The 26582-nt window shown below is 39.4% G+C and overlaps 1 protein-coding gene across 1 annotated transcript in view; it reads left to right on the top strand.

Moving 5' to 3' along the window:
* The first annotated feature begins 2 nt into the window (after positions 1-2).
* The window catches only part of uba7 (ubiquitin-like modifier activating enzyme 7), a 31482-nt gene continuing 4902 nt past the window's right edge, over positions 3-26582 (top strand). Inside the window, exons 1-21 of the mRNA XM_063911699.1 lie at positions 3-238; positions 332-500; positions 1022-1156; positions 1415-1521; positions 1601-1691; positions 1905-2037; positions 2223-2320; positions 2397-2546; positions 2682-2846; positions 2987-3091; positions 3202-3282; positions 3983-4138; positions 4728-4893; positions 5012-5208; positions 5750-5814; positions 7329-7539; positions 9343-9417; positions 10613-10814; positions 10908-10999; positions 12697-12789; positions 14027-14218. Coding sequence (XP_063767769.1) covers positions 192-238; positions 332-500; positions 1022-1156; positions 1415-1521; positions 1601-1691; positions 1905-2037; positions 2223-2320; positions 2397-2546; positions 2682-2846; positions 2987-3091; positions 3202-3282; positions 3983-4138; positions 4728-4893; positions 5012-5208; positions 5750-5814; positions 7329-7539; positions 9343-9417; positions 10613-10814; positions 10908-10999; positions 12697-12789; positions 14027-14218 — 2730 coding nt within the window. The 5' untranslated portion in view covers positions 3-191. The remainder of the gene's footprint in view (positions 239-331; positions 501-1021; positions 1157-1414; positions 1522-1600; positions 1692-1904; positions 2038-2222; positions 2321-2396; positions 2547-2681; positions 2847-2986; positions 3092-3201; positions 3283-3982; positions 4139-4727; positions 4894-5011; positions 5209-5749; positions 5815-7328; positions 7540-9342; positions 9418-10612; positions 10815-10907; positions 11000-12696; positions 12790-14026; positions 14219-26582) is intronic.

Genomic DNA, 26582 nt, shown 5'->3' with positions numbered 1-26582 from the left:
AATATGTTTTGGCATAAAAACAACAACAAGTTTCTTTTGAAACGAAAGTGAAATACTTGTCTTTAAACGGTCATCTCGAGATATGTCACACCCCTCTTTCGTTTAGTTCCTTGTTGGAAGTGTTTGGTTGTCATTCCAGCTGATCCCTCTTTTGAAACTGGTCATCTCATATTGGAGACTACAAGTGCAACATGTCCGAAATCGTTGAAATCGATGAAGGATTGTACTCCAGACAGCTGTAAGTATTTACCGCACATCAATCAACAGATAGAAACATGTACCTTTAAAAGCTGCTAGTCCATAGATCCACCGGTTTTTTTCACCTGCACAGGTATGTTCTGGGTCACGACGCGATGCAGCGGATGGGCTCAGCCAGTGTACTCATAGCAGGCATGCGTGGTCTTGGGGTAGAAATAGCCAAAAATGTGATCCTGTCCGGAGTGAAATCTGTCACCGTACAGGATGAAGGCAAGGCAGCGTGGAGCGACCTTTCATCCCAGGTAATTACCCTGTGTGCTGTTAACGTGTTAATTCATATGTGGTTTTTAAGGAGATGTATGTTTTAGATTATATGCTGTGATGTGATATGTCAACAACTTCTCGTTAGATCAAACGGAACTGTTTGCCAAATCAGCCAGCTGTAACTTCCGGTTGTGATGATGAGATGTTAAATTAGTTTTAACATATTCGACATTCACACTGTCTTCTTGGTCAGGACAGTAGACACCGTGTCACATGATATGGAACCTATAGAAAAAAATCCAGACTTTTTAAACAAAATAATATGTGTATTGTTTGATTCTTATTTTGACATGGAAGCTATTGAAAGAAAATCTGCAGTGAACTTCTTAGAAGCTGCTTCATAAAACAACTTTTGAGGGTCGTTTTTGGTTTAGATGGAAATGTTGTCAATGCATTCAAACAAGTGGCATCTGAGCAAACCCATTCACAGATAAATCACTGTGATACTCAGGTGAACCTTGAGATCATCTGTCAACCGGTAATTTCCCTTTCCCACCAGTTTTTCCTAAAGGAGTCCGATCTTGGTCAAAACCGAGCCACATGTTCCCTGCAACAGCTGTCTGCCCTGAACCCACATGTGCGTGTGTATGCCCACACCGGACCCCTGGATGAGAAACTGCTACTGCAATTTCAGGTATTAAATATGAGGTGCATCATGGCTTTTTTCACATGAAACAGTGTGATATACTGTTAGAGATAGTTAGATATGTCCACTCTAAGTATTCTCAGTATGTGCCTTGAATGTTTTAAGGTTTCAAAGCCACACTTGCGTAACTTGCATTTTGGACAGCAATTGCCTTCTAAAATAGCTGTGATGTGCAAAAATGCTGGTCAAACATCTTAAACTCAGATTTTAGTGAAACACAATCTGAGGGAATTGTCCATTTTTTAGGTGGTGGTCGTCACTGACTCTTCACTGGACGACCAGAAGCGTTTTGGGGATCTCTGCCATTCACAAGGAATCAAGTTCATTGTAGCAGACACCAAAGGACTTTGTGGGTAAGTGGACAAGACAAGCGGTCAAAAAAACACTTGAACATGGAACAGAGAAGTTGAATCAGTGCGTTTTATTTTACAGTCAGTTGTTCTGTGACTTTGGGGAGCAGTTTGAGGTCTTGGACCAGGATGAAGATAGGCCCGCATCGGCAATGATACAAAGTGTCTCAAAGGTAATACCCTCCATTTGTTTTATGTCTCTCTCATATTAAAAACCTCTCTAACAAATCCTAATATTACAAATATCTGCTTATATGGATATCCCTGATTAAAATTGTGATAATTCCAAATTTCTTTATAGGTTTTCGTGAAAATAGACATACTAAAACGTTATTAGTATAACATGTCTTTCAACTATGAAGGTTGTCAACATGCCTTTGTTTTAGAGCAATCCTGGACTGGTGCTCTGCACAGATGATCAGAAGCATCGATTTTCAGATGGTTCTATAGTTTTCTTCTCAGAAGTGCAAGGGATGACGGAGCTCAACAGCATCCGTCCTGTTGAGATCAAAGTCTGTGGTAAGTGTTACCAAGAGTCGCAGTTTCTTTCCTCAGCTGCTGTCACTGGCAAAACAGAGTTTAGTTATGATCAGCCATATGGCACTCAATGTGCCACACAACCTTTCCAAGCAGCATCCCAGTAGAAAGTAATAATTGTGATGACAATTATTTGTGTCTGTATCATTTGTCAACTCTTTCATCAGGGCCATACTCCTTCAGCATATGTGACACTTCAAACTTTTCTAAGTATGAACGTGGTGGAGTAGTGACGGAGGTTAAACAGCCCTGCATGCTAACATTTGTAAGTATCCAGATTCAATTTGAACTTTCTTTGATTTTTGCATTTGTAAATAAAATAAGTACAACACCAATTGCAGAAACCGCTGAGTGCGGCTCTATTGGACCATCAGCTGCTGAAACTGAATGATTATGGAAAAATATCGAGGCATAACACCCTGCATTTGGCTTTCCAAGCCCTCCATGGCTTTGTGAAGAAAGAAAAGAGACGCCCTAATCCTTGGGATCAGGTCTGTGAAGGTTAAAAACCAGCCCATGTATTTCCCAAAACAAGTTTAATATGATATGGTGTTTTATCATAATCATTAAAAGCTGTAATGTATTGAACTGTTTTCACTTAGTTCTTCATGATTAATCCCACACAGTCAGATGCAGATGCCCTGCTTGCCATAGTGAGAGAGCTGAATACAGTTGCCCAGCTGGATCAGCTGGATGAAGCTGCTGTGAGAATCCTGTCCTTCACAGCACAGGGTGACTTGGCTCCTGTGAATGCTTTCATTGGAGGCCTTGCATCTCAGGAAGTTATTAAGGTTAGTTCAAAGGTAGAAGTTTTTGATAGGGTATAACGTAGCTATTTTTACATTGTGTATATTAAAAATATGTAATGTAGTACTTGGAGTTGCTTATAGCTGACTGTGTTTGCTCTGTGCACTCTATACTGTACCTGCAGGCGTGTAGTGGGAAATTTACGCCTCTTCAGCAGTGGCTATATTTTGACGCACTTGAGTGCCTCCCTGAAGAGAAGGACCATCTGGCAGAGTGCTCCTTTTCAGCAGTATGTGAGGATATTTCTCCATTTAAACAAGTCACATATATCAATTAGGAACATTTTATGAGAATTCTGATGTAAACTCAAAATACATTTTGGTATTTCCTCTCTGACAGAAAGGCTCGAGGTACGATGGACAGATTGTCGTGTTTGGCCCAGCGTTCCAGGAGAAGATTGAAAGGCAGAAGTATTTCCTGGTGAGGGCAGGTTTGGTATTTGTCCAGCAGGGAGCACACTCTGCAAGAAAATACAGGCGCTCCATCTGTGTTTTCCTTTCATTTGTCTGGTGTTAATGATGGCACATGCAGGAAACGGCTGTGATATGGTCGGCATTTCCTGCCAGTGTTGACCTCTTGGTGTGCAGAGGCCATTCAACAGTGCCAAACCCTTTCCCTGTTTCCTTTTAGAGGTGTTATTTTGTTACTGTTGTGTGTTGTTTGGAAAAAAGGGAGTGCGTGCACGTGTTCCTTTTTTCACCGTAAAAAAGGCATGCAATGTATCAAGGAGTTTGACATGTAATGTGCAACTGAGCTGCAACCACTAGTCAGCTAGTCGCTGAGCAGATTGACAGAAACATTTTTGTAATAATTTAATAATCTTTAAAGAAATGTATCGTGAAAAATGTGTGTTTTTTAGATGAAGATATCTTGCCTTTGTCTATTTAAATTCATGTTAATCTTTGGATTTTGGACTGTCAAAACAAGAAATTTAAAGACAAATCCTTGGAAACTGGGATGAAATGTTTTCATCTTTAAATTATTAGGCAGATTAATTGATAATCATAAATATTTGTTGAAGATTGCAGCAGCCCTGAATGTGCAATAATAGTCTTTAATCTTTAGAGCATATCAAAAGCTAATAAAGTCTGACACAGTATCTCTCTTGTATTTTGTCTAGGTTGGAGCTGGTGCTATCGGATGTGAGCTTCTTAAAAACTTTGCCCTCATTGGGCTCAGTGCAGGAGAAGAAGGGAACATCACCGTAACAGACATGGACTTCATAGAAAGATCCAACTTGAATCGACAGTTCTTGTTCAGGTCTAATGATATTGGGGTGAGAAAACACACAACCTCTCCTCTGTGATGAAGAACATCACATGCCATCATAGATCACTACTTCTTGTTTGACCTGGTTAAGTGGAAGGGTCAGAGGGCTTTACTAATAGGACAGGTTGGGGGGGCTAAAGTCACTGTCTGAGATAGGTTGTGTCAGATTACACATTGATGACATGTTCCATCATTTGTGGCAGTTTTGTTTTGTGTGTACTTTAGTGGTATATCAGACACTTGATCACTAACATCTGGGTAAACAACTCCCAGTGTCTAAACAACTTACGCAACACATAGTTGAGTGCAACTAAAGGGTATGTTGACAAAAAATAATTGAATGCTCTGAGATTCTGGAAAAAAACTGTGTTTATTCTAGCATTATATAATAGAGAGCAATGAGACAGTGTATATGTTTTCTTTAGGCATTAGATGTTGCTGATTTATTTGAGCCGTTTGATAGATAAGAAACAATTCTCAATATTCACATGAAATAACATTGTATTCACTTTACCCTCCATCTCTTTGTGTTCTACATTGCTGAAAGACATTATCTCTTAAAGACACTGACCACTTGCTCATCTTTAAATAAACAGAAACCAAAATCGGACGTTGCGGCCAAAGCTGCGCGAGAAATGAACCCGGCGATGAAAATCACTGCTCACCAGAATTGCCTGGACCCTGACAGTGAAGAAGTGTATGATAACAAGTTCTTCATGGGTCTCGATGGAGTGGCTGCAGCCCTTGATAATGTAAAAGCCAGTGAGTGCACTTACTCTGACTTCCTCGCCATTATTTTAATTCTAATTACAACCGTAAATATACCGGAGCTGTACAACATTTAGTACAAAAGCCTTTGATTGCTCTTTCTGATTCCCAGGAGTCTATCTCGATGGACGCTGTGTGCAACACCACAAACCGTTGCTGGAAGGAGGAACTTTAGGATGTAAGGGTCACACTCTGGTGGTGGTGCCTCAACTGACAGAGTCTTATGGCCCGGACAAATCGAATTCTGATGATGCCATCCCGCTCTGCACACTCAAGAACTTCCCTCACCGCATTGAGCACACCCTGCAGGTACCTTGTAAACCTATAATTGAGCTGTTTGTTTGAGTTACAATGATTGATCTTCCTCCTACTGCTTCAGTACCTACACTTAATGACCAGAGCAAGAAAAAGACAATACCTATAATCTGTTGTTTTTTACTTTTATTATACCACTGAACCACCTCATTTAAATATAATAGAGGTTGAGAATGTTGAAAACACGTTTTGGAAGAAGTATTTTACAGGACTAGAACCTGATGAATAGTCTCTGAGGATGTAATTGTAAATTCTTAACTTGACAATATAACCTGTTTGTAATAACACTTCCTAATGTTACAAAACAAAAAGTATAGCTGAGGTTGATGGAAATGTTTTGCAGGTATTAACAAATATTGGAAACATTATAATGACCAGATGATGGTGCCAAATGAAAAGTTAAAGATTCAAAATGAATCCTTATGATTGACATGACATGCATGTACCAATTGCCATTGCAATATTTTCCTCTAAATGTTTCTGTCAGTGTATTTTTATTATCCTGATTGTATTTTATGTACATATTGTTTTACAGTGGGCCAGAGACCAGTTTGAAGGACTGTTCAAACAAGCACCTGAAAAAGTGAATCTTTTCCTGAGGTAAGATATGACGCCATCCTCCATGTGGTTAAACTTTTTTCCACAACAAGTGTGGCTTCCAAAAAACGTTTTTAATTGCATTTACCAATCTGCTGCCAATCTGCTGACACTTAATTACCACTACTTGCTCATTTAACAATCAGTTTCTGCTCACCTACAAAGCATTCCAGCAAACCTACAAAACTAATGAAGTGCTTCAAGCTCATTATTTAGTTTTATAAACAGGAAAACATGTGGTTGCCTTTTAGCAGTAAACTCCTAGTAAAAATAGATTTTTTTTACATTACAGCTATCTAGCAGCTCAAATTATTTTCTGAAAATACAAGTGTATCAACTAATTAGAGGCTTTCTGGTTAAGAAAACGTTCTGAATAATTTGATAAAATGCAATATAGAAAGTACTATATGATGGCAAAATGCTTTGTCAGTATGTTGCTGATATACAGTATATATTTAGTTGAGATGTGATATTTAATTGACTTGTGAATCTCAGAGTTTGTTATGAAAAACATGTCAATCTAATTATAATGTCACAGTAACAGATTTGAGCCCCCAGGCCAAAACTTCATCTGAGCTTTGAGGCTCCGGAGCCCCTCTAATCCCGCCATGTTTTGAGATGTCTCTGTTTGTTTTTGTGAGATTTGATGTAATTCCCCCCTCATTGTGAAGCACTTTCTCGCAGCTTTAAACTGAAGCCAAATGTGAATGCCTAGAGCAGATAATGGCCATTGTCGGTCAACACAGCCATTAAAGTTTCTCCCGCCACACTGATGTGTAGAAATAGGAGCATGTATTATGTGCTTCTGAGGTCTCTTTGTGTTGCAGTGATGGAAAAGTGCTCAGGACTTTTTCACAAGGCGGGTCAGGTAAATGTTGTAGTCCAGTAAATTCAAGCCCTTGATGATGAGGTTATGGAAAATACAGTCGCATGTTGTTGTGTTACCCTCCCACCTGTGGAGCTGTAAGCAGAACTATGACTCTAAATGTTCCTGTTTAGACCTGTTTAGGTGTAACTGCGCACAGAGGAGGCAGATCCCATTTTGTTTTTTCAGTGCAAGGCTGTGAATGTTTAGCTGACACATGATAATGGCACATGAACTGTCCAGGTGTCTGGTTTGAAGTTTCACTGACCAGTACACTACAAGATTACTTACTTTCCTTCCTATTAGTACACAGCCATGCGTCAAAGGAATACCCTCTGAGTCACTAGCAAGACTACTCCCAGATCAACTAAGATCTGTTTAGTCATTCTGCTCTGTGCTTTCCTAAATCTAATATGTTTCCATAAACACTTTTCTGCTTTCCAGTTCGAGTGTGTGCCACTGTGCAACTGGTCTTTTCCTGCCTGAAAAAAAAAGCTTTTATTCTGAAGGTTACACTATGAGAATGTATTTTACAACCAGAAAGGTTGAGGATACCTGTCAGGTCTTGCCTTTTTCACATCTAATGATTACCTCCTGTATACTTTATGTCTGTCATTAAATGAAGAAAGAATTCCTGTATTGTTTTCTGCAGAGATCTAGAGTTTCTGCCTCGGACTCTTGGTCTGGGAGACGCTGAGGCCCTGGAGGCTCTTGAGGGGTTGTTGAGCAGCCTGGTGAACATAGAAGCTGGAGGACAGCGTCCAACAAGCTGGGACGACTGTGTGGGCTGGGCACGGTGCAAATGGGAGACTCTGTTTAACAATGATATCCGCCAGCTTCTGCACTGTTTCCCTCCTGAAGAGGTAAAATCACACAAGAGGAAATATAATTCTCTAAGACCACATTTCATAAAGCTGTGAATAATGTTTATGCACACAGAGGGTCACTGTTTTTAGGTAAGGTCCTCGCAAACAAATCAACTAAAATCTTCATTGTGGCATTAGCACAAAAAGAAAGCGAGTCAGTTTTTAATTCTTTACATTTCACTTCATTGTGTATTGGAGCATATTTCCCCAGGCTTAAGAACCACTATTAACCTTGTTAGAAAGCTGAAACCACTGAAATCCATCTTTGATAAATATCTTTGAGCGGCTCTGAGGGTTTGTAATCTGGTGAAGCATGCAGACAGAGTGATGTCACATCATGCTGTCACACCTGGGGGGGCACGGATCAGTATCAACCCAAACAAACGATCACTAACGTCAGTCCAGCAACTGGCCATTTCTACTTTCATTTAGTGTCCCTGCAGGGTTAAAGAAATTCCTCTGTCCAAGAATGATTTCCCCCTGCATTTCCCTTGAGAAAAAACTACACTTTTGCTATCATTTTGCTTAAAAAATAGTTATTTTCATGTGGGGCATTATTTGCATTGAGACAAATATAAAATCCTTCCTAAAATGATTGTTAAACGTTACAAAAACACCTCAGATAAGCTCTGTGGCAGTTATGGTTATATGCTGTTGCTTCTCCTTTTCCTTCCATAGCTGTTGTGGTTAATGGCATTATACGTACAGGAGTTATGGTTTCCTTGTCATCCTGCAAGGTGACTTTTGACCGCAAACTTTCTGAGGAACTACGATAAGGCAACTGTTTTTAACGCTTGCAAGCCAACCAGACAAATACAGGTACACAAACATGACAGATGGCCACTCTTTCAACATAACAGCTTATTTTATGAATGTGAGCCTCCATATAGAAGCGAGTGTCATTCTGTTTGAACTTTCTACTAAAATGACATTAGAGATAAAAGGCTCCATATTTTTTATGCCAACCCATTCATTACAGTGAGCAGCCCACTTCTAGTTAATTAAATTACTGCAGTTTGTCTGACTGGTTAGTTAACTGAAGACAATTAGTTTTCCATGTTTTAAATAAAGTCAATTTAAGACATGGCGTAAAGGAAACATTTCAGGGTTTTTTTTAGCACATAAGAAAAATAAGTTGTTTTTATTAATAAACACTCTAAACTCAAAAGTCAACCTATTATTTACTAATGAAGGAACAGATCCTCGAAGTGGTTCTACATTTGACTAGTCTTATTTGTATCATAGGAACACCTTATACATTCTTAAACTTATTGGTATTAACCTTTATAAGGATCAACCCTGAAGGCGTCTGATCCTGGTTGTGAAAAGGAGAATACAGTGGATGCCTTTTGGCTGCTATAGAAAACCCCCCTGCTGTGAGAACTCGCACCACAGGACTCTCCTTCTCCCAGCATATGGACCATTTGGAAACATCAAAGCCCTCAGTCTCTTTGTTTCTTTATCAGACATACAAATTGTGTTGTCAACACACGACTGATAGCAATATTAGTCTGGCAGTACTATGGGAATCCTCCTGCTGGTTCAAAAATGTGAAGGACTAGTTTATCGAGTAGTACATAATGTGTGTTGAAATGGTTGAGCTTAAAATTCCTCTTAAAAATAAAGTCATTTGGAATATAAAAATGTATCCCTTTTTAGTTGAGGGACAAAAATGTTCCTGTGTCACTGTGATATTATTAAGAACTACGGTGAGCTTTGTGGTTATGTAAAATAAAAATATGTAAATGCAATATTTTTGACTTTTAACTGTAAAAACGATTTTCTTCTGCGTCCCTTTAGAAGACTGCTGCTGGTCAACCCTTCTGGTTTGGATCCAAGCGATGCCCACACCCACTGACCTTTGACCCCAACAATGTGAGTAGTGCCTGTTCCTGTTGCTTATGCAGTAGTAATCCTGACATGCACCCTAAAACAGTGGACTGGAATCATTGAAATGCCCACAGTATTTGTTGACGACTGTTAGCATTCCTTCTTTATCTGATGTGATAGCAACTGTTCCCGACTTTCACTGTATACTGGATTCTTATGTGATCTGTGAATGCCACTAAACATGCATATGGATATTGAAAGGCAGATAATTATGTCTTATCACGTTCACATCATTGATAGCCAAGATAATCTCTACTTATTCTCATATTAAACAAAAGGTTGTAATGAAGCACTGATGGCTGAAATTCACAGACAACATAAAATGCTTTCCTTGCCTTAATGATTTGACCTCACCTTTTCCGACGTACCTGTACTTCAGCCTTTGTCTCATCTAATGCTATCTGACTGCTTTACTGTTTATGTTTGCCCTTCCATCCGCATGAAACGTTATCATATTATATTTTATAAGCTCTGAACTTTGACAGATACTCAAATTGCAAAGTGAAGACTGCATACTGTGTGCAACTGTAATACTGTGATTACGCTTTTCACCTGTTTGGTGTTTATTGCAAAATTTTTGTTTTAAAGTATTTGTTTTCACTTTTAATTCATTCATTATTTGTTACAGTATGTGTTGGTTAGGCTTAGGGTTAGGTAATTACCGCTGTAGAAATTCTCTATTAAAAGCTCATATATTCTATATTTAGTAGCTTTTTTTATGCATGCATTGTTTCACTCACTAAGTGTGCAGTGGTGTACTACAGAAGAGAGGTTGAATAAATGTAAAATGTAAATTGCTTCTGTGAAGTAAGCAGTAGTTACTGCTGCAAGAGATGATGATCGATGTGCGTGCACATCCAGTATATGTTACGAAAGAGAAAGAAAATGACTAAGAGAAGTAGAATGGATTTAATGCACCACCTTCATTGAGGTATACAGAATGATGCGTCTACAGTTTCACCCTGCAGGCAGGTCTGCTTTGAAAACTATTATTATTTAAAAGGCATTACAAGTATTGTTAAAGATTGTCTTTGTCATTAGAAAAACAAAGCTAAATGTATGAGAAATGCCCAACGACATGTAAGTCAATTTAGTATTTATATGGAAAGTGTGTTTTCTGTTAAAATATGACAAAACTGTCAATATAGTTTGAAGTTTATATTTTTATTTTGTGTTTTAGAGAACCCATATGGATTATGTTGTGGCAGCAGCTAATCTCTACGGGCAGATCTACGGGATCAACGGCACAAGAGACTTCGCTTCCATCAGAATAACCTTAGAGAAAGTATCCGTACCGTCTTTCACTCCCAAGTCCTCCGTGAAGATTCACCTCACTGAAAAGGAGATGGAGGAGGACAAAAAAAAGGACAGTGATGATGTCGGTGAGTTATTTGAATTCCCTGATATTTAATGTTACTACTGACTCTCTTGAAGAATCCCTTTTATTTTCATGTCTGTCTTTGTCTATGCTACAGAAAAAGCCAGACTTGAAGAGCTGAAAGGAAAGTTAGCCTCCCCGTCTCTGAAAAGCTCAGCCATGCAGATGTACCCCACTGACTTTGAGAAGGTAGGGCGGGAGCACAGTGACACCTCCGCAGAAGCCACAGACAGACTGGCGGCTTAGCGTTAGCAGGGAGCTGCACTCAGATCTATGGGTGCTTTCAGAATATGTCTTTTTTTCCCTTTTCTTTGGATCCTTAGTGACCCGCATCTGTGCTTTTGCTCAAAACATTCGTGAAACAGAGCTTGCTTGTGCTCTTTATTAACTGTTAATACTCCCTGGGGCTTAAATATATGAATCCAAAGATTATTACATTGGTGAAAAAATAATAATCTCCAGCCAGCTCACATGGAACAGATGTATTTCATATTTAAGAGCTGTATTAGAACACTTTAGGCAAAATGCATTTCATTCAACAACTCAGGACAAAGACACAGTGTCTGCATACGTGTCAACTGCATCATTGAAGTGAGTCCTGAGGGTAGATTTCCCCCTGTATGACTGTCAGTCACAGTCTCTCCTCACAATCTCTTTCACCGCCTATTAACAAATAATCACTCACTGTATGGACATTTAATCAGGTTTAGCACTGGCTTGTCACCTTAGATTGTCTGTGGCAGCAAAGCTTAAGTTATATACTGTATCTCTAGAAAGTGATCTGGGAGCACAGACAAACAACAACTTCCCAAAGGTGTATCCTTAACAGTTGTTTCAGCACAAGTCATAATAAAGTAAATCAGACTCTGAATAGAATCCAAAACAACTTTGGATTCAAGTTATGAGCCAGTTTCTATAGTATGTTTCTTGTAAATGTGTTCCTTCACAATTCAACAACGGAGCAAGGAAAATATTAATATCTTATACCTTATCTCCTATTACATTAAACAAATGCAGAATGCGATGCAGTTGTAGTTTATTCATGACATATTGAGTTATTGTGGATGTTTATCCCGAAATATCATTATATTTACATAAGAAATGTGTCCTCTTCACCTATCCCTTTTGTACCTGTTGACCTATTCACCCTGCATGCAATTCCTTGGTTGCCTGGGAAACCTTTTTTTGTCATCTTAATGGGAGTTAAGAGTGTAGGCGAACAGTATGTCACAGTGACAAAACCTTTACCATATGCCTCATCATAGAAGTGGAGCAGTCAGTGTGCAGTTGCTGTAGCTGCAGAGTTGGGTGTTAGAGGAATTTAGTCAGGCTATAGAAATCACTGTCAGGCAGTTTGAGTGACTCAGGAGAAGCAGTAATGAAGGTGTAAAAGGTATGTCAGGTACATATCCAATGTCATCTTGAATAACAACGAGATCCCCAAACTATCATGCTCCCCCTCCTCATTATTTTTTATCCCCACATGCCCAGGTTGTGCTGTGGATAGATGGAATGTGTGTAGGAGGGTTTCAAATGCATCAGGTTGCCAGCTAGCAGCTTCCTCACATCCCCTTAAGCCATCCCTGAGTGACAGTCGCCTTCCTAGCCTTTGTAGAGCCGCAGAAGCAGAGGCATGACCTCACTGGGCACGATCACAACAGAAATCTGATGTCCTCTGCATTCTGATGGGGTGACCAAGTCATATATTGGAGTGATCTAAGTGACACAACAACAAAGCCTTCAAAGCAGCCAAACTGAGCATCATATGACTGCAGGGGTGTTACTAGGCATGGACATTAATACTTAATCAGATACATTTTGTCTGATGCATCAAGCTTTGGTTCTTGTTATATAATTGAATAATGTTTATTTTCCACTTGATACAGGATGACGACAATAACTTCCACATGGACTACATTGTTGCTGCATCCAATCTGAGAGCGGAGAACTATGTAATCCCTGCAGCCTCTCGGCACCAGGTCAACATTTTTTTCTCTGTGCATCATCTAATCAAATCTCTTTGCAAGGGAAAACATATTAAAGATGGAACAAGCTGAAGTGGTGGCGTATATTATTAAAAGCAATGAACACTGCTCCCCCTCCCTTGGGGTCATGTTTTTAGTCAATGCTGCTCACACCTGCCCTAAAGCCACAGAAACAGCTGCCTCACCCATTGTCCCTGGGGCAGAACTAATCACAGCACTTTACCTGTCGCCTGGGAGGTGACACCTGAGCCAGGCCTTGTTCCAGTCGCTGCTGCAGACACACCGCCAGGACAGATGGAGGAATGGGGGATGGGTCCTGAAGAGTGAGGGGAGGGTTACCCTTGTGTAATCCTACAGAGATTGCCACATGTAGCATCATGTTTTGGAATTATTTTTGTTTTTATTCACCATTTAACCCTGGTTACATGCAAAACATACAATATGATAACACCAAAAGCCAAATGTACCTTGGCAAGTTTTTCAGAACTTAGGTAAAATAATCAAATGAATGTGAAATACACTGAAATGCTGTACTGTTATGCATTACATCCAACATCACTGTAAAGTAACTTGGTGCTGATGTTCTTCTGCTAGTGTTCTACTATATTTCAGAGTAGAGTAGTATAAAAATAACCTTTTATGCTACTAACTTTATTTGATATAGGCTTAGTTATTACTTTGTTGTTTGAGATGTTATCAAATCGTTTTGAATAAGATGCTTAATGCAGATTAAACTGTCAACCAGTTTATACAATATTATATTTCAGACCCCCCCCCCAACCCGATACATCATTAAAATGCTAATTTAACATTAATGTATTAGAAAATATAAAGTATACCGTATGGAACAATAACTCTGTTAACTGTTGACACTTTAAATATTTTTTGATACCAATTTTAAAATTATACTTAAAAAAAAGACTTTTCCTGTGATATAGTGTTTTGTTTGTGAGGTTATTTTTACTATATGGTCTATGTACTCCCTCACTTAAATACTTGCCACTGAATATAGTGGAGCTGAAGCATTAAAAAACACCACATTAAAAAATTCAAGTTCAGTACAAGCACCTCATAGATGACATACCCTAACATTTGTAAATAAACTGTTTGTATATACTACAGTATATATTTTGCACCATTGAACACATTGTAAGACAATATGTATGATCATATCATTCTTCTTTTATTGAATTGCATTTTCATAGTGAACTTTCCTCTGTCTCCATCACAGAGTAAGCTCATCGCTGGAAGGATAATCCCAGCCATAGCTACCACCACTGCCGCAGTGGCAGGCCTGATGTGCCTGGAGCTGTACAAACTGGTGCAGGGTCACCAGAACATCAGCTCTTACCGGACAGCATATATGTACCTGGCTTGCTCACACATTTTGTTTTCCCAGCCGACCCCGAACCGCTACTTTGAGGTGAGTAACACCTCTGTACACCCACAGCCATTTTTAGTCAGTCAGTGATTGTGGTAGGTTTAGGGAGAAAAATTGACAAAGCAGTCTTTCACATTCACGACCTGAGTAGGGCACTTTATACAGCCTGACCGACTCTAACTGTATATACATTAGTATTTTAAGCCTTTCTACTTTGGGAATAAATCTCTTTGGTCCTTTGTAGATTTGTGTCCTTTCTCTCTGTCTGGAACGAATCAAGTCATGAACGAAGGCTCCAAGAGTCCATAGCTGACTGTCAATCTCTAGCATATGAACCAAATCCTTTGCTTGCTCAGTATAATCCTCAGGGCATTTCAGTGCAGGTAAAGCATAAATGCACCCATTTCTGCTTCTGTGTTTGCACAAATTAAGTGAATTTAAGGCAACTGTAACTCAAAGTAAAAGTGACAGGAGCTTATTCTCTTAAGACAGAGTCCTTTTTAGGATCAAATTCACCGTAACGTTTGAAGTTATAGCAGGTGGGTGAGGTCTTACTAAGTTCTTTATGCTGTATTGGCCAAGCTTTAAAACACAAACACCAAGTCAATACCAGCCAGATTCAAAAGCCATCATTCAAATTTTAGGCAGAGTATGAGAGGATATCCAGTACTAACAGGCTTTACTGTTTTTACCCTCAATATCACACCTCAGATATTGGAGCTGCCCTCTCCAGCTTTCTCCCTCGGAGCGTTGAACCTCTGACAGACGAGGGTCACTGGGGGTCAGCGAGTGGGGTAACTGTGTCCTCTGAGACGTGAGGCTGCAGTGGTAGGGAGCTCTGAGACAGTGTAGGTTTGGTTTCAGCTTCGGTTACAGGCAAAAATGCTGCAGCTGCATTAAAGTCTGCTGTGATGACAGAGGCAGCTGTGGCTTTCTGTGCAGTTCTGAAGTTCCAGGCGTGCCTTCTTCCTTACTTACAAAGACCCCGGTGTTCTCACAGTTGTTGTCAGCGAAAGTGTTTTCCCATACTTCTAAAAATGTGCTGGCCAATCGGAAAGTTGCACCAGCAGCATTGAACATTGGAAACTCTAAGTAAGTGGTTGCAGACACACAGACAGTGTACCTGGCATCCTCCAGAGCCAGGAGTTATATTTTCAATTGTTGAATCATTACGTCAGAGGATGGGCAGACGTTCGATTTTCCAGACCAAGGCTTTTTCATCTGCCTTTTGGTTTAGCATGTTCAACTTTTAGGGCATCGGCTGTATTCAGTTAAAGACAGACAAGTCGGTAATAAGGCGCGGCTGAAGTTTGGGATCGGCCTTTAAACGGTTAGGGAAAATTCTAGCATCAACAGATGAGGAACACACATGTGTCAGTACATACTTGCAAACACAGAAGAAGAGAGAAAAAAGATGGTTGGCTGCCAAACCTTCAGCCTTGTGAGTGGGAGATGCTCTAATGTCTGCCAAAGATAACATTTAAGTTATAAGTCCTCATGATGAACTTAAGTTTGTCCATGATACCTTCTAAAAAATATTCCCTTTTTTTCGTTGTAATGTGTTATCCACATAGGTAACTGTTGTATTTGTTTGCTCAGAGCATTTTAACAACAAGTCGTTAGCTGTGTTCTAGTTGTTGTGTTTTGTATTTGGGCTCTTCAGGATTATCAAGCCCTATTTCTTAGTGTTAAATGAAGTGAAAATTATGTATTTTTATCAAGCCTGTGATTCGGATCTTCTCCAATGCGGACGTCTTCAAACGTGTTTTATGAAAATCACGACAGACGTTTTCCTGTAATCCTCATGGCAGACAGACAAACTGAGCTGATACATAACCTTCATGGCGGAGGTCATTAACAGATTTACAGGACCCTTATCAAAACGTTTTCTGTACTGAAATGTGTGAATGTAAATCAAGAAAGTAAACATAAATTATTTAATTCAATAGCATAATTTAGCTGACAGACATGGAAGCAGAGACAAAAGCAACATACCTATTAATACTGCCTTATCTCTAATCTGTCTAGGATTAGAGAAGGTTTTATTAGGCCCCCTTTGAAGCAACTGCAGACGTGCAGCTGTGAAATATCACTGATCAGACATGCAGCATCAAGAGCTCGGCTTACTCTTCCAATGACTTAGACCTCTCCCCTCGTGAGATCAGTCTCAGTTCATTAATATCAAGTAACAACACTCACGTCTAAATTGGTGGTCCACTCGGTGTTCACCCACAGTGGAGTTGAACCACCACATCACAGCATTGCCAGATGTTTGTCAGTCATCGTAAGGAAACCTGCATTATCACAACTCTGAAGAGGAAAAAATACGGTAGTGAGATGTTTTTTTTTGTGACTGAAGGCTTGGGGAAAAGTTTTAGATGTGGCTGTGTATCCCCACACAACTGTTTTACTCACAGGTTCTTTAACTGAAATAGATTACAGTTCATTCTCCCACCAGTTCATTTTCCCTTCCCCAGAAATTGTTGCTTTAAGGCAGCTGTTTCCCAAAATAGGAAGTTCCCCTGGCCTTCCCTGCTGATGTTATGGAGGCAGAAATATGTAAACAAATCGGGGGCTGTCCTTGTCTGCTCAACACTGCGATTCTTTAGTATAATTTTCTTCCTTGTGTTTATGTTTGTCAATTGGTGGGGTCAAGGCACAGGCCATTAAAGGAGTACCAAGTCTGGCAAGCTCATAGAGATGGATTTTATCTAGTGCTAGAAAATGTTTGCACAAAATCTGCTTTAGATGTCATCATATATACATGAAAGTGTGTTGTTACTTGGCACAGATGGTGCTGATACAGTTTTGAAGCGGCAGTCTTCAAGTCAGAATATCCAACTCTAGTGTCAGCACCCTATTTGTCATTGTGTTTAGACGTTTTTTTGGAAATTGACATTTATATACTGTTTATAAATGACTGCAAAATACAGCATGACGTTTTTATGATGACAATTTCTTGCACAATTTAGACACAAATTTTCTGTGAAATTAACATTTTCCAGAGTTTCTATTTAATTAAAGCATCACCATTCAATATTTCGCCAATCTCTAAAACCTTTTCAAGCAGCAGCAGACAGATTTAAAACCAAAAGATAAACCCACGGTTTGCCTCTAACAGCATTAACACAAGGTTAGTGACTTGCTAGGGATTGTAGTGGAGCATTTAGCAAATGTAAGGAGCCAGATATTTCCCTCAGGAGTTGGTGGAGACCAAAGCTGAAAGGAGAGTAAATACTGGAGTCATGGGGTTGTAGGTAATACACTATAATATTTTCATGAAGCTTATTTCAATGCTTGGGATTAGCTGGAAAAAGAAACATAAATGTTGTTTGAAATTAGATCTTTTTTGCCAGTTATACCTTCCAGTACATAGTTAAAGGAGTTCAGAGAGAGTACATGGTTTGTCATTGCAATCACCAAACCATGAAAGTCAAAAAAGGATAATTCAAGTACAACGAGGATTTAGGAGTGCTGTGCTCCTGCAGCTGTAACTGAGCTGCAGCCCCAGCAAAACCTGTGAAGTGAAACATCACCCGGCCCAGTCCAGGACAGAGGAGGACGTGTTTCAGCTGGATATTAAATAGCTCCATCCCAACCCCTCTAGCAGCTCTCTGTACTAGTGTCTGCTGTCTTTGCTTGTCCGCTGGGTTGCCTGCTGGTTGTGTGCCATGTAAATACTCCCTCTTCCATGTCCCTGCACACATCCTCCACACCCTAGTCTTAACTTTGTGCCCTTTTATGCTCCCTCTGTGCCCTTCTTTCCCAGCTTGCCCTTTCAGTCTCTAATTGAATTAACAGTGTTGGGGGAATACCTTCTGATCTCAAGAAAGCCACTCTAAGGTTGATGCTCACACTGGTTCTTTGTTAATTGCCTGTAGAAATGACGGGTATTTCCTGCCTTCACAGGAAGCAGTGTATTGAAACCAGATTTCCCAGTGATCTTGCTGTTAGGTCTGGACAGCATCGGGAGAAGTTGGGGGGTTTGTGATCATCTGTTCCATCCTCTGTTTCTAATAACTTTTGTTCAACACTTGCTCAGCAAAAAAAAAACCTACGCATTTCTAGTTTGACGATCTCATTGAGAAGTCATGAGTACACCAGGGTGTGTACTTTTGTTGAACATATCCAGGGTGGTTGCATGTTGTTTTACATGTAGAAGGCAAACCTGCAGCTCCTCTATTTGTGATTTCAGCACTTTTATAATTGAAGGTTGCTGATCTGTCACCGAATAACAGGGGCTGGCTTAAAGAAAGAAAGAGAACAACAAAGGGGAAGATTTACCTCACATGTGGTTAAATCTATGTTGGCCTCCTCAGACTGTGCCAGTAAAGGGTGAACATGATCCAAGGCCCTCAGTATTCCTCGGGGAGCTCCGGCACGGAGCTGCATTGTGCAGTTTGTAACTTAAGACCCAGACATGAATAGTGCTCACGGGATAATGAGTAATCTGTGATCAACCTCGACGGCTTGTGCCTTCTGTTGTCCTCCAGGTTTTTTGTTGGTGGTGTTATTGTGTGGTTGGCCTTATGTTTTTAAGTCATCTGTTGTTTACACTGCATTGTTCCGTCACTGCTGGTTTCTAATTCCCCACAAATCATTAGCTTCCCAAAAATGTTATTTCTGTACATTGGTGGTTCTTTTGTGCAGCATCAGACCAAAACACACGTTATCCAGAGAACATTCAAATAAAAGTCCACTTATCCAACTCATTTATTTAGGACCATATGTAGTACAGCTCATAAATTCAGCATGCACGCTACTCATTTAGCCAAATTAAAAAGCCAGAGATGTTTGGTTCTTAGCAACTCTTTGAAATCATTCTCAACAATATCTCCTCATCACATACATATTCAAGCCACAGGCCAGACTGTTTAACGAGTAACACAATAACGGAATGGCTTTTTGGTTAGACAAATGGCCCGTCCTTTCACTAGCTGAATCGTGGATCGGGCCTCTGTGACGACAATGAGTCCATATTTACTTCTCTGTAGGGTCCTTGAGCAAGGCAGTAAATGCCAACCTGTTTCAGAGTCATTACTCTGTAGTTGACCCTGATATCTCACTGTCCTGTAGGAGCACAAATTAAACTACTAATTCTAGAAATGTTAAAATAAAGACCATTAACTGTATTTGCAACTCATACTTACTATTCCCACATTAAATTATTGTGAATGTGCCTCTTGGAGATACACATACAACTTTTAGAGGGTGTGTGAAGAAAAAAGAAGCTTGTTTGTTTTTCTCCATTAGAGATCAAGGACACATTGTTAAAATTACTGCACATATTGAGTGCTGTTATCAACGTAAACTGTTTTTGGGAACAAAAATCTTAACAGGCATAACAACAGTAACTTATCCTAACTTGCAAAGAGTCTCTTCTTATTCTTCTCTGTTATTTACGCCACACTTGATGGATGTTTTCACCTCAAATTTGCCAAAGTAATTATTTTAGCACCTTCAGACATTTCCGAAGCCCATTTTTAATCAAGTAAAGTAAGGTTTAATTCTGCTTGTCTATTTTTCATTTATGATAAGTAGATAATGCTAATTTTGTGAAGCAAGTTATATTCCTAATTTAAAGTCAGTTTGTATACTTGTTTGTTTAAATAGCATTGAAAAATAGCTTTTAATATTGCAATGGTATTGGTTATGATACTTCAGCTGTGGGCTGTGATAGTAAGTTCATTTTGTTCTTCTTGTGGTGTCCAACGCGTGTTTCATCTGGTAGATTCAGTGGAATGTTAAAAAACTGGAAAGCAGATGAAAACGATTATGTCTTCTCAAATAGCTGAAAGGAGCTTATCTACTTATTTTCTTTCCAGTTTGAATAGTAAAGGATCCATTTCTGATCAGCACAACTTTCTCTATACCAAAACAATGTACAAGAAAACACATTAAACAACAATTAATTTGTGTTAATGATATATCTTTCCTTCTTTCCATTTATCTAGTTTGCCTCATCCATTGTTGCTCAGGTTTTTCCAATGTTTCTCACAACTTCTTACCTCCAGGCCTGTTCCACTTACTGGAAGCAGCATGTGGAAGTTATTAAAGGTATCTCTCCTCCTGCTTCATTATTCTCTCATTAAAGCACTAATGCTAGCAGGAGATGGGCTGCAGTTTCGTCATTAGTGACCTTACATTTAAGTGTCTATTCTGCTCCTGATGCCATGAGCCTAAGCATTCACACATGAACTCAATAGGCATTCTGTTGCCTCATCCAGTCGTCTCTCTACCAAAACACACAGGAACCGTTACCTCATACATGGACAAAACCTTACAGCATGAGTCGCTGTATGTCATTATGTCACATGTAATTAATTGTGTCCTCCGCTCTGTGAGGCACTGCAGGACAGTCTGTCTGCAGACTGCATGTTGTTCTGCATTACGTATGCAGTGCACATGAGGTTCTGACTAAAAACATACACATGTCCAGGTTCTGTAATGGAAATAGAAAAAAAGTAAGGTTTTACTGCTCTTAAAATCCACATGAATTTCTCATAAAGGAATTGGAACCTTGTGTGTTCATCCACAGGGTTATTTATATCTCCTAATGAGTGTATGAGTGCTAATTATATGCTTAACAAGCAAATTAATTGTTGTGCCTCAATTTCCTTTGTAATGAATGAGATACTGTAGGCACTCACACCAATTGGAAACAGTCTTTTTGGCAGAGCTGGGTGGCTCAGGCAGTGAAGGCTCACACATCATTAGGCATACAGTTTAAAACTAAATTGGCTCTTTTTCTGTTCCGTGTTTGTTACAGCCAAAAGAAGGCCTCCAGTGTGTGCAGGTCTCCTGTTATTAAGGGATGACAAAAACTGATGATAATTCAGGGGGTCATAAATTACTTTAATTAATTTTGTGGCCACCCATCCAATAGCTGTTGAGAAATTTCAATCAAAGTCGCAAATGTGAAGATGCTGGTGGCATTAGGGGAAATCCCAAAAATCACAAGATTTTATCCTCTCAAAAGCACATTAAGTTTGTCTTTAATGGAATAATACCTTGTAGTTAGCAGTGTGGAAATGGCCTGGCAATATGAGGAAGATCAGGTATCATGATATTTCAAACACCAAACACAAAGGCTTGACACCAACTATTTACACAGTGAGTTAAAAAAAAGAAGTTATTATCATGGCTTAATGGGTAAAATTGAATAATAAAATGGCTATAACACTCAGAAAATTACATCGATTAACTGTACTGCAGCCGTTAAAACCTGGAAAAGACACTTATTTTGAATAACCAAAATGAACAAAGCCTATTACAATATAATATCATCACATTGTCCAGCTCTGTCTCTGGTTATGCTTCATCTGTGCAGATCTAGCTTTAATGGTCCGAGTGATCTTTGAGCTGTGTGTCTGATATTATTTGTCTGTGTCCATCAGCAGATAATCGTACAGCTTATCATGCCGACAATAATTGGACCAATTGGATCATATTGACAAACATACATCAATAACCTGTTCCAGTGACCAGCACATGGCAGAGTTACATCATTCCATGTAGCATTACACCATGTAGCCAAACAGTGTGACCTTTGTTTTCCGAGGTGTTTAATCAATGGTACAAACCAGGATGTAACAACAGAGGACACACTGATCACAGTTAATTTTCAGAGCTGTGTGTTGTTATTGAATTTATCCCTGTGAATAAAACTGCACAGATATCAGCTCTGTCCCAATTTCATACTACAGCCCAATAAGCAATATGTGCTATAATCATCATAGAAATATAAAACGATCATTCATGTTTAGGCTGCCAGTTGGAAAATTGGCTAATTTTGATCCATGGTTATAGACACGAGAAGCCCTGCATTTGTCTAAGGCACCCCTCATAGTTTTGGGACTTTCAAATGTCTCACTTTAAAACATTTTATTGATAATTTGTTGCTCTAGAACTGCAACTTTTGGGTGTCTCTGCAGGCTCCATCATGTCAGTGGCCCATTTGTAAGAGGAGCACGTTATTGACTCAGTCCTTCTGCCCCAGGTCATTTTCAGTCAGGCGGAGTGCTGTTATCTTCTCATTGAAAGACAATCACACAGAAATTCTGTTTGCTGTTTTACACGTCAATGGAAGTCTTTGAAAAGTAACGGGCTGCTTTGAGTCTGTGTGTCAGACCCAGCACTCTTCTGAGAAGTGTCTGCACACCGCTGACCTGCACAAATACAGAGTTTGTGGATCATAAATATGAAGCTTGTTTAAAACTACATTTTAATGTATTTACTGGTATATTGCTTTAATGTATTCCATTGGGCCATGTGTGGCTGGTATCCTGTCAAATCTCTAGGGTGTTGAAGTGGGCTGAAGGGAGCAGTTGGAGGTCTGAGCCATCTGGGTCTTCAGTCCAAAGAGAGTGGTGATCAATAGTGATTAGGTAGCAGATGACACTCCCGATCAGACAAAAGGTCACTTTACATGACAGTACTGTGTTCCTTTGTAAGAAAAAAGCCATACAGGAAAACATAAACAAAGATGTTCCTGTAGACATAGGACAACTGCTCTGATTGAGGCAAATCTACTTTAAAAGAGGATTCACATGATATTAGCCTATAAAGGTTTTTAGTGGTTTAGTGAACATTAAATGGGGATGCTGTGGCTCAGAGGTCAGTGGTTTGATCCCTAGCCAGTACATATGAGTGTCTTTGGGCTAGATACGAAATCAAAATCTGGTCCCATTCGCAACTCTACAGTATTGAACTGTATGGAAGTCGCTTTGGATAAAATCAGCTAAATGACATCAAATGTAATTAAAAGATTATTTAACCAATTTAGCTTGACCTCCTATAACATCATCCAAATCAGTTTCCCAACTGATGCAGAACAAGGGATGTTTTTTATTCCACATATTGTTTTTCCTTTCTCCACAACCGTAAGCCAGAATGCAACTTAACCACCACACTTTTCTGCGATTTCAGGGTGTGAGGCAAGTAGCGGTCTTTCTGACTGTTTAGCCTCAGATTTTTCTGTAGTCTTCAGCTCCAACTGACACTGACTCAAGTGACAATTACAGTAGTCAATGTATCATAACTCACATAGTTCCCTGTGAAGCAAAAATGTTTTTATTGTACTACTTAAGTAATACCCCAAGGCTTGAAGAGAAATGACTTGACTATCCACAATGTTTTTATATACTTTATTTTCTCTCTCTGGTATATCTTAAATAAACCTGTGATATACTCATTTTTACTTGAATGTACATATGGGCTTTAGTAGACAGCAGCAACCCTACCATATATTCAGGAATGAAATGGGGCTTGGCTTTGAGGCTCAGTCAAAGGGCTTGTCTGGGGCATGACGTCTCTGTGAAATTAACAAGATTGTTTAGAAATGGAAGCTATGGGAAGCTAAAAAAGATTAGGTTGAAAATATGATCTAAAAAGACCACACAGATCCTCCATCTGCCTCCTCTAAACCTTCTTTGAAGCCCTCCAAAGGGAAAGCGTTGTCTTTGAAGAAACAGGCCTCTAGCCACGACGGGTTGTAAAAACATTTCCACTGTTGGGATTCAGTCCAGATAATAAAGCTGAGGAGGAGCGTGCCTCAGCAGAGCTGTTTCTTGTGGCAGACTGCAGGGAGGAGGACTTTTTGAGGCTTCCTGTCTCCAAAAATTCTCCATTGTCTTTAAGGGCAAGATTAAAAACGTGCATTATGAATACTCTCCACATGCAATGACCCGTGCAGCATGACCAGCATTATTGTGCTTGCTGAAGGGGATCGCAATCCAACAAATTCATTCTCCCTCCTTATCAGGTTCACTTGGTTAAGCTTCCTCGGGCTGCACTACATTCCCATGCCCTCACGTATATCTGCAGTCAGAGGCGTCTATTTTTGGGTTCAGTTGCTCTTATCATAAGAGACTTTATTGTGTAAAAGGTCCTGTGCTGTTCAACTGCCCTGGGTAGGTCTCCTGATTTGGGCAGATCCAGAACATAGATGAAATAATACTTAATGCTAGCGCTATGCATATTGAAGGTATGTTAACCTTACTGTCAAATAGGGGATTAAAACGTTTTGTTTGATAAATGTACTTTTACAATAAGCATTTGAAGACCCTAGCAAGTTGAGCTGAACTGCAACCGTGGTCCAGCTATTCTCAGACATTGCTGTGACTCAATGACTCATCAAGTTGAATTGTATGTATAATTGAACATTGCTCAACTTAACTTGTAAGTTATTTAGGCTGGATGGAAATACATATAAATATAAGAAGTGTAGCAAACAGAAAAATAAAATAAATGTAGGTATTTTTTAGCATCTAAAAGATCACAGTTTTTTGTGTTAAAGTTAAAACGCACAGCTTTTTCACATCCAATTAATGAAAAGTCATATATTTCAAACAATAAAACATATTATTGAGGTCCCTTCCACATCTCTCCTTATAAAGAACAGTACGTTTTGAGGCACGTGATTTATTGTGTGTTAAAGTAATTTTTATTTCTTATGTGATCCTGTTTTACTGTTTCAGGACCACACAATGGGAAGTATGAAGGGCTTTGTGTGGCTTCTCTATGATTAGATTAATCTGAATTCTTTCCTGGAAGCTGTTACTGTCTACATTTAGGTTTGTCAGAAAGATGTGTCGCTCACCAGGTTTCCTGTCAACAAGAGGAAGCAGCCTGAAGTTTGGGCTGTTATTGTCAGATATTAGGGGAACTTTATTTCTGAACAGCCCACATAGTGAGGAAGAATTTACATCATGCATGTTGTTTAATAATGCAGAAGCGACATACCGTGATAACAAATGTGTTGGTTTGACAAGGAGGTTAAAACATTTTTTATTTCCCTCTAAATCAGTTGCAGTAATGTATCAGAGTATTACACGCATTTGCTGCTACATAAAAATAATAGTGTTTCCAAGTTGTAACTGAGGTTGATATGACCTCAATGCGTACAAAAGACAGTTAACATTTAAATTATATACAACATGTGAACTACAGCATCAGCAAAACCATGACGTGGGTAATGGTGAAATGAGAAGTGTTTTAAAGGTTTAAATGTCATTGTGTTCCTTTACTGTTTTGGAAATACCAGCTGTGTCATGTTTTAGGTGGAAGTTGAGCACTTCATTTATAATACAGACTACAATATGTGGACAGCAGAGCACAGATTTGGCTGCCCTCCAATAACAGAGCAGACTGAGTGTAAATGTAATTTCCACCACTGTGGCTTTATTCCACTCAGGCCTGTGATGGGGCCGTTTGTCTTCTCCTCACAATCTGAAGTCAAACTCGGTGTAGCTCAGCCAACCAGAATCTTGAATGCCAACTCTGCTTTGTGTCCAAAAAGATCTCTGGACCCGTAGAGAAAATGAGATAGGACAGTACTTGAACACAGCATTAAGCCATTAGAAACATTAAAAAAAATAAGGCTTTCCTGAGGCTGAATAAATAGTCTTTTAGGGGATTATCTTGTGTATCTTTATATCTGTTTTTTTGCAGTTTATCTCTATAGATTTCTAATGTTCATTGCCAGACAAACCCAATCATTTTGTCTATGCATTTACCATGAGCCTACTCACATCACAGCATTTTCAGGATTGACCCAACCCGAAGTTGAATGGATTCTGTCTGATTTTGTAAAGCTATGAAAAGCTGCCAACCAGTTGTCACTTTGAAGGGATTTTGGTGATAAGCGATACAGGAGACCTCTCAGAGTCTCTAACTTGAAGCCAACCTGACCCAACTATAATAACTGGACTTGTGGCATTATCTTGAACCACTAGAGTAGCTCTTTCTTTTGATTTGTCTTTTTTAAGGCGTCAGTTTTGAGCGCGGATGGTTAATTAAAATATAACTGTGTACAAAGATGTGTCTTTATGTAATATAGGATAAGATTACTGCATTTGGACTCCTAGTAAAGCAGATTTGGGGTTCTTTTCCACGCTGGTCATTCGGTCGACTGTTGCTCTAAGAGGAAAACAATAACTCTCTGCCTTACATTCCGTCTTTCTCCCCAGAGATAACAATTACATTGGGACATTTTTGTTTTTTTAATGGTAAAGGTTCTACGACAAACAGATACTGTAGTTGTGCTTGTGGGAAACCATTGGTAATTGTTTCCAGAGATTTTTTCTCCCCTGGTACGGTGTTGAATAGTTGACGTGACTCTACTCTCGGACTGATGGGGTTAAGTTGGTTGGCTTCAGGTTCCTGCCAGAGTTGTGTGACAGATATGAGTGGGAGGAAGGGGGGGTGGGGAAGTAAAAATAGTCTGCATGCCCACTTAGCATTGTGTCAAATCAGCATCTGCATACAAAAGCAATCATAAAAAACTCTGGCGTGGAACATAACAGATGTCCATTTTAAAGTCCGATTTTGCAATTAGAAGAACTTTTGAAAAAATGGTCTTTCCTTTCAGGCTAGAGATCTGTTTTGCATAAACATTTAAGAAGCC

This window comes from Eleginops maclovinus, chromosome 20 (genome assembly GCF_036324505.1).
Source record: "Eleginops maclovinus isolate JMC-PN-2008 ecotype Puerto Natales chromosome 20, JC_Emac_rtc_rv5, whole genome shotgun sequence".
NCBI lineage: Eukaryota > Metazoa > Chordata > Actinopteri > Perciformes > Eleginopidae > Eleginops > Eleginops maclovinus.
This window is presented reverse-complemented; position numbering and strand designations above follow the sequence as displayed.